The following is a 13,099-nucleotide window of genomic DNA, read 5'->3' on the forward strand; positions in this document are numbered from 1 at the left end:
CAAGAAACATATTTTATAGGATATGCTTTTATCGGTCCGATAATTTTTTCACAGTGCGCACCCTTTAAAATTTTAAAGAGACGAATTCTCGTCTACGTGTAACTAATGTTATTTTGCTAATTCGTTTATTCCATTGCGTTCCCTCGCGTGAGAATTTTTCAAAATCCACGCGCGTATTTCACGCTAAAAATATTAACACTTGGAAGAGGTTGTGATGGTCTAACTGCACAAAGCACGCGCCTAACTATGCGAGAATAAACCATCCTCTTTCGTTGCATTATTGTTCTCTCTCTCTCTCTCTCTTTCTCTCTCGTACATTCTTCATCTCCACTCTTTCCTTTTGTCTTTCACGATTCTCTAACGATCCCTCGTTTATTCACCGTGTTATCCATTCAGAATTTTCCGGATAAACTTCGTTGTCTTCGATCGTAAGGAGAGTGGTTTTCTGGCGATTGAGTAGAAATCGAAATCACTTATATCGAGATTTATCTCGTTTCATCAATTCGGCCTACAATTCATTCATACTCGAGATATTTCCAACTATCGCGATTGAAGGGATCATTAAATGGAATTTGCGAATTAATTGCGAGAGATCGATGCTTTTCGTGTCTCGAAACGAGATCGTTAATAAATATTTTGGACAAAAAAATATTTTGCCGATAGATTAATTATCGTAGAAAATGGGGGATAACTCTGGGCTCCCCCCAGAGTTAAAAGTTTTCTCACTGAAATCGTTGAATTTAATGATACTTATAGTAATAATTAGATTCCGCGGTAATTAACGATGGTAGAGGCTTTGCCTTCTTCGACGACGATATCTCGATAAAATCGTAAGAGCCTATCATAAGATTTATAAAACGTAATAAGAAGTTTTAATTAAATTCACAGTGATGAAAGTAGAACGGTGAATTATTTATTTCGGATCCATTTCGTTTCATTTTCGATACTCGGGCTGCTTTGAAATTGCTTTGGAATTGGGATTCATCGATGTTTTTAAGAGGTTAGCAGAAAGAAACGAGAAACGTTAAACGAGATATTGGAAAACAATTGAGAATCGTCGTCCATTCTTTTCCCAAGATTTACGAAAATAATGGCGACATGTTTACCTTGATTTTTTTTTTCTATTTGGGATTCGATCCTATTAATCGTGTTGACGGGATTAATCGTGTTCAGTTATGGCCATTTCTAATTACCTAGATTAATTAAGCCGATCCATTAGTTTGCCGAATTACCACGTAAATGGTAGCAGGGGTAAATGGCTCGATCGTTGCTTTAAACACATCTCTGTAGATGATTTTTATCTTTATCGTTATCTTCTTTTTGTCCTTTATCTAATAAATTTTATCTAATAAAAATTAGACATCGTACCGTCTCGTAATTTCGACTTATAATTTCAACTTTTTTCATGGAACAAGAATATTCGACATGTAATATAAGAATTCAAAAGTATAATATATTCTTTCGTAGGTTGTTGTCTTAAAGGAAAAATTAAAAGAAATTTGCTTTTTTATAAGATAACTCACTTTTCATCTTGTAAGACGCATCGAATTTATTTTATTTCTTTCTTGGAATACTTGTTTCCTGAATCGAACATTCTAGCATCGCGCCACGATAGATTCCGCCATATTTTTTTCCCCACGATACGGTTTGCCTGTTTCATCTATTTTTCATAGTGTTAATTGCATCGTTCCATTAAATTAATTCAAAGATATCACGAACGTGTTTATTATGAAACCGTTTCTTCTATGTCCAACATTTCTTTTTACAACGATGTAGAAACTTCATAAAAACTTCATAATATATTTGTGTACGATATATTTCACTGTGCATATTTTTTCAAGGCGCGCATCGAACTATTTGGATATATTTCACTTTTTAATTTATTATGTTTTTCTTAATTGGTGCTACAAAAAAATTCAATAAAATTTCAAATTAATATTCCAAATTTTTATAAAAATCTCGAATCCATCGAAATATTCGAAATTGTTTGCTTTCTTTTCTATTTGAAAAGTTTTATAAATTATATAATCGAGGTATTAATTGAAGAAGTTAGTGCAAGATCGATCGAAAGAAGAAAATTTATTATATTTCTCGGCTGCTTTAATCGAAGTTTCGTGTCGAATACGTGACGATAGGACGAATGCAATCGTAAGGATTCATTATGTCCGAACGTATGAATTTTTTATTAAAATATCAGAGAAAACACTTTGGGCTTTTATCCGTGGTTTTATTGCTCGTCGTCGAGTGGTTTCTACATGCCGTTTGTCTCACATCCATTTTACGAGCCTCTCGAGACCTGCCAGTCCGCCAACTTCGTTCTCCGGGACAGAATTCTCGCTTCTACGAATTTATTAAAACTGATTCTGCAAACGAACTTTTCATCTCTTTCCCTCGCTCGTACAACGTGGTGAAACGAAGGTCGAAAATATTTTCTGGGAATGGATGAATCGACACGTGCATTTAAGGTAATTAAAGATTGTTACAATCCCATCGTGATTTGCCTTTTTTACGAGAAGATAGAAACTTTGCTGATAATTAATTGCATCACTTTATTTCCTTTTAATATCTGCTTTATATGAGATATCTGTTTTTCGTGAGATTTTCGTTTCTGTGATATTTGAAAAATCGAATTAATTATCGAATTTAAATTTTTCAACGAGCAAAAGAATCAATCTTGCCAAAGATTTGTAAAACTTGAAAATAAAAAAAAAAATTGAATCGAAGTGTGAAAATAAATAATTTTGTCAAGGATTAAAATGTATTATTACGAGAAGTTAGAATGTAATGATAAACAGAATTTGCCTTTCGATTATAATCAAGATTCATTTGTGGCTATGTATTCTCTTTCGTGAGAACAAAGCTGTGCATTGTTCAAAACGAATGGAAATTTAATTCTCATTGAACAATGGACGTCTTTTCTTGATGAATTTCACCTAATGAAGCGACTAACTACTTTCCCTAATCCTACTCTTTTCATTAATAATATCCTTTACGAATGCGTGTACCATTTTATTTTTACCTTGTTAAGTCTGTACATAACGAATGGATTAATTCCAGAAGCAAGTATTCCTTGCAACATTTACTATCTAATTCTATCTATTTAAAATTAGATGAAAAATATAGATATTGAAAATATCAAACGAAACGATCTGAATAATTTTATAAAATTGCATAGTTGATAGATTTTATAAGAATAAGAGAAAGTACATACTTGATAATATTCTTTGAAAATTTATATCTGTATTTTACGTAGTGAAGAATAATTATTAACATGCAGGAGTAGCTTCTTGAGAATGCATATTGATGTTAGTTGTGCCACGTGTTCCTTGGAAACGTGCTCCTTTTATATACACTTGTATACCTGGCTTTATATCTTCGTACCTACCGAGAATTTGTACAAAGTGCATCCAGTCACGGTATCATGCTTTCCTGACTCTCATTTTTCATAGTTATACTGGAAAAGTTACCTGAATTCTCGTGTTGGTTCGTAGAAAAAAAAACTGATATTTTAAAAAGTTGATGTAAGAGTATTTACAATGCAAGGATCATTTCATAAAGACATTTTATTAATTTATTATAAAATTTATAACAAGTTACGATAAATAAATTTTTTTAAATATGAAAAATAAAATTAGATAAATTAACAATGGTTTCAAAGATTATATTCGTCAATAGAAATATTAGAGATAGCTTAATTCGCAAAACGAAACACAGATGTTCAATTGAGAACACATATATTGAAAACCGTCAAATATTGACAGAGACAATATGGTAGATTTTAGAAATTAGATTTTTATTGTAAACATCCAACTTTTATTATTTAATAATTTAAATAGTCAATATTTATAATTCAGTTTGCAAACACTATACATATAACAAACTATTTAATTTATACATTGTAAACGCTCTTTTGTATATATAAAGTAAATTTTTTCCAAAATAAACTATACGCAATAAAATTTTTTTATAATATAAAAAATATAAAATCTTTATAGAATATTACGTATAATAGAAACTTACTTATATACATATTGAGATTTCGATTATGAAAGAATTATTCAATGGTTATTTTTATTTCTTCGAAATTGTTATTTTATTTAAATTTCCACGTACGAAATTGTTTGTAACAAAAAAAAAAATTTAGTCGACTCTCCATCGAAAGTTACAGCTTCATTGATAAAAAAAGACAGGCTGGGGAAGGGTACGGTCAAAACGAAGTGCTGGAACGATGGGGGCGTCCTATTGGTGGGGGCTAGACGGCAGCTGTTTGCTCGGCACACGGCCGAGGGTCGCGTTCCATGTGTACCCGCCAGCAATGCCACATCGTTGTCGCTGCTCTGCGACCAGTGTAATGTTTGCGATGGATACTCGTGGCGAAAAACGTTTGTGAAAAATGTGACATTTATTTTTGCGCGAGAATACGTTCGTTCAACGTTAATTCATCGTCGGTGTGTGTGTGTTTGTGTTAAAGAAAATCGTATAAGAAAAGAATTTACAAAGAAATAGTGATCCGGTAGTAGCGACAAGAAACAACGAGAAGGACATGCAGAGGTTGGAAAAAGATATTTTCGCTCGTTGTTGTGAGAACTGGTTACGTGGTTGAGACACGTACGTTAGTGGACGACTTGTAAGGAGATTTCGAGTTGGCGGTGAAACGTGAATTGAGAAATACAGAATGAAAAGTGTGAGAAAGGTGACAGGTTAAGTTTCGAACAGGGGACGCTTGCCTCCAAACGACATTTCTCGGTCGGTAACGTGTAAGGGATCGATTATTTGCTTAACCGGTGAAAATGTTGGAATTATCCCGCCTTTTTTTCAATTTTATGGTTTATTCATACAAATAAGACACATTTCGATTATTTTCCAAGAATTTTATAATTACAACTTGAAAAATAATAATAAATACTAGAACAATATGTTAGCGGAAGAAAAAGTTTATGGAAATTGTTTGAAACAAATTACGATCGCAATGTATAGTTCATGTTCGATCACCATTAAGTTAATAGTTGTGTGTAAATATGGCTTTATAAATGTCACGTGATTTTATAAATGTCATTATTGAAGTATTTATAGAATCAAAGAAGCATAAAGAGTTCACGCTTTGTTATAAACCATACAAATATCGCGTGTCGTGACTGAAACATTCGAAATACAGGTAATCTATAAATCTGGTAGGCATATCTGTTATCGAGACAGTCACTTTTGCCATGATAAGTATCTCTTTGCCATGGAATTTAATATCTGTCACAAAATCAATCGATATGTCAATCAAAATAATTTTTTTTCGTACATATTTTTATTTTATACATTTTTATTTCAAATATATTAAAATAATATTTCTATATTAAAATAATCTTTTATATTTCTTTCTTTCTGGAAAAAAGAAAATTCTTAAATATTATTGTGCTTAAACTTTCAAATAAAATTTTTCAATCCTTGGAAATAGGATTTTCTAAATATGCGTACAATATATATCAGCAGGATTATGGCAGAAAATGGCTGTTCTCGGACAAGAGCAGTTCCTTTTCCTTCTTAGGAAACACGATGAACGTTATCTCAGCTCGAATAGGTCGACTTACTCTCGATGGAATTTGAGAACGGTAGTGAACGGACGCACGTGCGTCCTTGCGAGGTAAACCTCTATGCATGAAAGGTTGCATAACCATAAGTAGATTCGTTTATAGACATTTTCTTATTTTCCAGTTTTCATATTTTCTTTCACTTTTCTCTTTATTATTTTTTATTCATTTTAAAAAGAATTTCTTTTTTTTTTTTTGATCACATTATATCGATTTTTATCACATTTTCAAAAGATATGGAAATTATCATTATTTTTTATGATAACGTTAATATCATTTTTGTTGTAGCAAACATGTTATTTTATTGAGAGATTTTTTTTTAATTAATTATAACATACAAACTTATAAATATAATAAAATTAAATTAAAAAGCATAATTATTTTTAATTCTGCCAGGAAAAACATATATATATATATGTTTTGTACGTGAAATCACTAAGCATTAAGCTTAATTATTCCTGAAAAAAAATTTATATACTGTGGAATATTATTCATAATAGCATTAACATCAAGCTTAACGCTTGATGGTTATTCGCATGCATATGCACGCCATGTTTCATAGCTAAATTAAAAATAATTAATCTCTTTCAATATACGACTTTAATTCTAATTTTTCTATCAATTATGTAATATTTAATTAATAATAAATTATTTAAAAATAACGGATTGAAAAAAGATAATCAAGAGAAATGAGAGAAATATTTTTTAATTAGTCAGATAATACTTCCAGATGTTAACATGATGTTTTCGTAATATCATTCATTAAATATGCGTCTTGAGCATGTTCGAACCGCTTGACGAGCGGAAGAAGGCGTTCGCCTCCTAGTGTCAGAGAACCATAGTTTCGCGCGGGAACGGAAGTAGATTGCTGTTTATCGTAGACGGGTTTCAGATAAGGAGGACAACGCTTCAAAAGGATCCATTGTTAACGTTTCCATGACTGGCAAGGGTGTACTCCATCCTAATTACCCTAGTTTCCTGGAATGACGCGTTTTAGGGAAAATAGAATTTCTATATTAATAATAGAAATATTTCACCGAAAAGACGATAATTCCGTTTTCATCCTATATATCGAATTTTTCCGCGTTCCTTGTCTTCCTCGTAATTGTAATTGATTCACAAGTTTATTACTATGGGAAACCAATATTTTTTCGTCTAAATGCTCTTCTCTATGAATCGTTTCTCTCAACGATTCGTTAACTCCGCGATCGATGGTTTGCAACGCACGGAACAATTCGTCACGGAACAACGATTATATTAACAATGTCAGAGAACGGTAACTCCACGAATTAAACGAAATAATAGATCGTAATAGTTTATCGAAAAAAATATATAGAGGACGATGTCATAAAAAAGGATAAAGAATTTAATTGCTATTTTCAAGCTTTTGTTAGTTTTTTTCCGTTAATATCGATACCTCTTTTAGAATATCAAAGAGAACACGTGATTATTCGATTTTTAATCCGACACATCGAGCCAAACGTAGCTTGTAAAGAGATCCGTTAGCCGCAAATCGCTTTTTCAGGATTTCCGCATCACTGACAGCGTGTTGACATTTGTGCAGAGATAAAACAGTGGACGATCGTTTAATCTATTTTTCTTCTTTTCACTCGTTACCCTTTCCCCCCTCGCGCACGTTCACCAGGATCAACGTTGTTCCGTTCAGGACCCGTTTTTATCGCGTATCCGAGTTTGACCGTTACTTTGAAGTTACTTTACTACTTCCATTTTCTTCTCTTTTTTTCGTTTTTTCATCTTTTTCTTTTCTGACGCGTCGCTTTCACGTTTCAATGGCAGGTTTATTCATCTCATTCTCCGTTGGCAAGAATGCGCAATTTTCTGCAATGTAATCCACTTTCGTCGCTCGGAGCTTTTAATGGCCGCGAAAAAATTGCTCGAATGTTGCTCGAACGAGGAAGAAATAGTAAAAGCTCTAATTTCCATTCGCCTTTACGAGGAAACTAATATCTCGGGATTGAAACGCGTCCGAAGAAATCGATGTCTCGATGCATCCAACTCGTTCTTTCGTTTCTTTTTTTTTTGCCTTTCTAAAAAAAAAAAATCTCTTCTTAACATCGTTAATCTGAAAAATTCAGCAGTTCACAGATACATTTAAATTGAAGTTGAAACACGTCGATAATCGGAACGAGTTAAAAAATAATAAAGCAATATTGAGCCGTTGTCTAGATTTCGTTCTTTCCTATTGAAAATCTCGCCGTGCGATCAGATCTTTCGCGGCAACAATGGTGAGACGGTAATCACGAAGGAGAAAGGGGAAACGGAAGCGTTATTAGTGGCTATTAGCACAATGGACGTTAAAACGAGAGGAAGTTACTGATGTATACTCTTTTCTTTGTTTGTCTTCGCTTCTTCCTTCCATTCTCGAAGAAGTTTCCGAAGATTAAAAAATCGATGTACCGTTGTTAAAAAATAATGATTAAAACTAAGAAGAACAAAAGGGGGGATTAGAAATGGAAGATATTCTTTTTTTCTCTTTCTTTTTTTTTTTTTTTTTACGTTAATAATCGATTAATTTCTTCAATCTGTACGACTCAAGGGATCGAATCCACCCCCGACAATTTATTTACTTCTGGCTTTAATTATCCCATTATCATTTCGACGAGCCGTAATTACCTCGTTAACTTCTAATGAACTTCAATCTGTATCGCAAGAGGCGATTTTATTCCTCCTCTCGATCGATACGATAGTCCTCGTGTTTCTTTAACCGCGCTCATTTTCTAACTTTCCCTCTCTCCCCCTATCCTGCATTTCGAAATTAACAATTCAAACCATCTGCCCGCCCATAATCGCGCCCGTCTGCCGAGTTTATCTAATCATTGACGTACTTATAATATCATTTCCGTCGTTTTGTTTAATTTGCACTTGCCTCTGCTCGTTTCTACAACTCGATTCTCATATCCCTCGAATTTTTTCGCTCTTTTTGTCCTTTTTTCCTTTTTTTCTGCGTATTACCCTAACGGCTTATCGCGTCTACGTTTCTCCTCTTCTCGTGACTCCGTTTGCTTTCCGATAAAACTCTCTCTTCCCTCTCGATTTTCCCTACGCTTATATTTGCAAGAAATTTCTATTTGGTATTCAAACCGAGGGGCTCCATCGACAACAAACAGCCACTCTATCGATCCCACGTGGAATCGAAATCCGGAAGAGGAGGATTCGGATTCGCTCGATACCTCGATCGATCCTCGTTCTTCATTGTGATGGTGAGAGACGTGTCTTCTTCTCGGGCTTACCGATCTATTTATTTCGCTTTATTCCGCCTACCCATTTTATTCGTTGACAAACTATCCCGTCCAATTTACAGGTCTCCACGCCGTTTCCACCGTGGTTTATGGGCAAAGTTCGCCACCTAGTTGCTTTCTTAGACACACGAACCATTTCTTTTTAGCCTTGTACCTTGTGAAAAGTGTTCGATCCGTGCGATAAAAGCGTTTCGAGACGCGTTAATGTTTGTAGACGCGTTGTCACGTGTTTGTATACCATTTACGATAAGAGAGGAGAAGTAAGGAAGATTTTTTTTTTCTTTTTTTTTTTTTTTTGAAAGATCGAAACGAATCTCGGAAAAATTCTCGTTTCACAAATTTTCGTCGTTCGCATCGTCTCTCGTGAATATTAAAAATTCAATTTTCTTAAATAAAGTCAGAGATATCTTCCATCATTCTCTTTCGGAATTTCTTTCGTCCCCATTCATAGCCGAAAAATTAAACAACCGCAAGACAATTGCATAATAGCCTTATAAATTTCGTCCCTATTATCGTCCATCATATCTTTAATAATCATAAAGAAATCGTTACGGATCCCTTTATCCCCAATCTCACGAATTACGCCCCATCAAATGCGAGTAACCAGATATTTCTGGAGATAAACGCTGTATCTCTCCTCCCGGTACATACACATACCTCTCCAAACTTCTCTTCCAATTCGAAAATCAATCGAATCGCGTTCGAGAAATTATCATATACTCTTCGAGAATGACGAATGAGACGAGAGGATCGGAAATCGATCTGGCTCGAATCGAATCGAATCGTTCTTCGAACTCCTTAAATCTCTCATCCCATCATCCTTTTCGAGGATCTCGGGCTCGATGCAACGCCCTCAGTACCCAGAGATCTTGCTCGATCCGAGCAACGAGACCAGTCACGGACGCTGGCAATAAGTTTGATTGGGCTAACAAATTGTCACTCTCGTCTCGAGGAGGAAGAGGCGACGTTCACCACTCCACCACTTCTTCGTAATAGGCAATTGCGGTTGGCGCACTGGAATCGGTCGTGTCCTAAGTAAATAATAAAATCGTTCCTCGCTCGAGCCAACCAGTCCATCGTGCGACACGCGTTCATACGGATTCGTTCGTTCGTTCGGCTCGCCCCTCTTGGAATCCAACCTCTTGGAAAATTTCGCCATGTATTCCGTGAAATTGCGGATCGGTTCTCCCTTCTCCCCCCTCCTCTCCCCCCTCGAATATGAAATTTCACGTTAAACGTTGCGTTTGGTGAATAATTCAACGGTTTAGCGAGCTCGAAGAGCGATGTTCGAAATGGTGGACGCAAGAATTACGTAGGAGGATCTCGAATGTGTTCACGGGTTCGAATCTGCGTTTTATCGTTGCGTTGATTTCTTTCGTACATTTTTTTTTTTTCTTTTCTTTTCTACTTCTCTTTCTTTCAATTATTATTACTACTTTCGATTCTCCAACGTTTGCAAGTTATCGGTGTTTTTTTAACGACGTCGTAAAGAGATATTAAGATGAGAAACGGAGAAGTGTGAGATAAGAAGGTGATTTATATCTATTCCAGAGGAGAGTGTAGTATAGTTGGAGATGTTAAAAATTTTTATCTTCTTAGCCGCTTGCGGAGAAAAACGTTGATCGTGTTTCCGTTGAAAGAAAGACTGCTGCGGGGGAAGAATTAAATCGTCCTTATTATACATGAAAATACTCGTCGATTTTTCAGCTTTATCGAACCAAAGAAGTAGCTGAAAGGGTATCCGAAGAAGAAACGAATCTGAAAGTCTTCCTTTGCCAAAGAAATACGAATATTAATATAAATATAAATTTATACAAACGAGCGAGGAATATATTTTATCGTTCCTTCCTCTTCTTTTTCTCGGAATATTCCACGTGAAAGTTCAACGAAAACTACGAAAAGATAGAGTAGTTTGCGCGAGTGAAACGTGATTTCGTGATTAGATTAGATAAAATTTGAAAAAAAAAAAAAAAGGAAAGAAAAACTTGGAAAAACAAAAGGCACCGTAGGAGGCAAAAGGCATCGATTGGAAAACGTGGAAAGATCCTCCAGATGAAATTTCGCAAATTGTCCACGTCCAGTCCGAAAATGGAATTGCTCTCGAGGCGGTCGTCGAGCGACAGGATGTCGACCTTGAAACGGTCGAGGTCCTTTCGAGCATCGATGAAGCTGATGTCGAAGCTACGCAGCCGGGCGAGCATGCGTTTAAACGGTGGTTTCGATTTGTCTCCGGCCAATTTGCAACATTCGAAAAGGAAACGGGAGAAATTGAGCCTGGTGGAGGAAGTATCGTCCCCCGTCAACAACAACAACAACAACAACAACACAGCCGATCCTTCCGCCGAGAATCGTCGTTCGAGGACCGACAACGAGACTCTTCTTCCCCGGAACGACCGCCTCCCGTCGACCGAGTTCGAGTCCCGAAAGATCGCCAAGGAGCTGAGCAAACTGTGCCTCGCAGACCTGATGACGGAGAAAAATCGCAAGTGTCGAGGGAATAGAAAGAGCAGCGACGAGATCTCGCCTGATAAAGCGATGACGACGCGTCATATATTTCGTTGGAGGAGGAGCAACGAGGGGGAGGGGGAGAGCGAGGAGAAAAAGCGTCCTCCTTTTCCCGCCACCGGTGGCCACGCGTCCTACGAGAACCCGACTTTTCGCCTGGACACCTCCCTCGACTCGTCCGTGTCCGCTTTCCTCTTCGAATCCGAGAATTCGGATCACGTTGCGAGCGAGGCCGACGAGTGCAAGGACGACGACGCGGACGGGCGACACGAGCGTTGGCCGGTGGTCGCGAATTCGAAGAACATTCCGTTCGAAGAATTGAAAGACAGGGGGCGAGGATCGGAGGGGGGGCTCGGCGACGACGATTACCGGCGAACGAACGAATTCGAGCGCGATGGTAAGAGCGATCGGTGCTCGTTCACCGTCACGAAGGCGAGAAGTTTGTCGGTGAACGACGTGGCGCCGCGTGACCGCGAGGAGGTCGCGAGCAGCTTGGTGTTGGACGACTTGGTGGCCGAGAGGGGGTGTCTCGACGACGGGGACGCGTCGAAGGGGCGTCCCAAGTCGTCCGAGAAAATTAGGAAAACTTCGGTTTGCTCGTCCAAGTCGTGCAGGATCAGGACGGTGGACAATATCGCCAACTTTTGGACGAACGCACGGGGCGGCAGCTTTCGTAGCAAGGTCTCGGTTGGGAGGAAGAAGTCGATCAAAGAATCGAGGGAGCACGATTCCCTGGGTCAGGATAGGGTACTCGTTACGACCACCTCTGGATCAAGTACGGCCCATCAGGTTTCTTTTTTTTTAATCACTTTCCACCCTCGAATTTCCACCCTGTTATTATCGAATTCGAATTTCTTTTGAATTGAAGTCGCTCTCCCTTGGGCGAGAGGAGAGAGCTCGATTTCGACGATCCCGACCATTTTCGCGAGCGAAAGTAAAGAGATCCAAGGGACGGAATTATTCCGTTCTTCGATGGAAATTTACCACTTATTTTTTTTCTTTTTCTTTCTTACTTTCCTTCTTTCTTTTCTCGATCGCTTTACTCGACATGAAGCGCATGAATTCACGGGAGGAGGAGGAGGAGGAGGAGGAGGAGGAAGAGAAGGGTGAGGTTTCGAGGTCGAAAGAAAATTGCAACGATAGGATAAAGAAAAATAATAGGGAGAATCTTGGCGAGAATATATTTGACATCGAGTCGACTTTAACTTTGCGAAAGGATGTTTAATTAAACGCGAGCGGAAAAGGAAAAAAAAAAAAAATTTCTGCGCGCAGATTTCTTTTATGCAACAGTTTGTCTCTCCATAAAGAACACTCACTCGTGGGAGGATAGCAAGTTTGTTACTTTTGTAAACGCAAGCGAAAATTCTTTCGCGTCCACTTTCGTCCACAGAAATTCCGCTTCTTTGCTCGTTTCCCGTTTTACATATCTATATATAAATATATACACCTGTTGTTGCGATTTATTCTTTTTTTTTTTTTTTTTTTGTTGTCCTTATTCAGCCCCTTTTTCGTTTGTTGTTCACGCAGAGCTGTACTCTTTGCAAGGGATGGAGTTCCTGGAGGGTTTCGGGAAGAAAAAACAGCAGCCTAATCAACAATCGAACAATATATCGTCGGTGCACATCAATCCCCTTACGGCACAGTCTCTCAACATACACCTGCATGGTATCTTTTATTTTCTTTTTTTTTTCTCTCTCTCTATTTTTCATTATTCCTTTCTCTCTCTCTCTCTCTCTCTCTCTCTCTCTCTCTCTC

General features: G+C 37.2%; 1 protein-coding gene across 7 annotated transcripts in view; it reads left to right on the forward strand.

Moving 5' to 3' along the window:
• Nucleotides 1-13,099, forward strand: part of LOC102673797 — a 110,959-nt gene that overhangs the window by 75,561 nt on the left and 22,299 nt on the right. For 5 of the 7 annotated variants that reach the window (XR_421057.2, XM_031508286.1, XM_006610923.2 and 2 more), the window contains one exon: nucleotides 12,872-13,009. The exons of 1 other annotated variant lie outside the window; for it this stretch is intronic. Coding sequence is in view for 5 of the 6 variants with exons in the window: in XM_031508286.1 (XP_031364146.1) it covers nucleotides 12,872-13,009 (138 nt within the window). In the remaining variant the exon portion in view is untranslated. Of the gene's footprint in view, nucleotides 1-10,784; nucleotides 12,120-12,871; nucleotides 13,010-13,099 lie in introns of those variants that run through there. One more of the 7 variants, XM_031508285.1, reaches the window with a different exon arrangement.

This window comes from Apis dorsata, unplaced genomic scaffold (assembly GCF_000469605.1).
Source record: "Apis dorsata unplaced genomic scaffold, Apis dorsata 1.3 scaffold_82, whole genome shotgun sequence".
Classification (NCBI taxonomy): domain Eukaryota; kingdom Metazoa; phylum Arthropoda; class Insecta; order Hymenoptera; family Apidae; genus Apis; species Apis dorsata.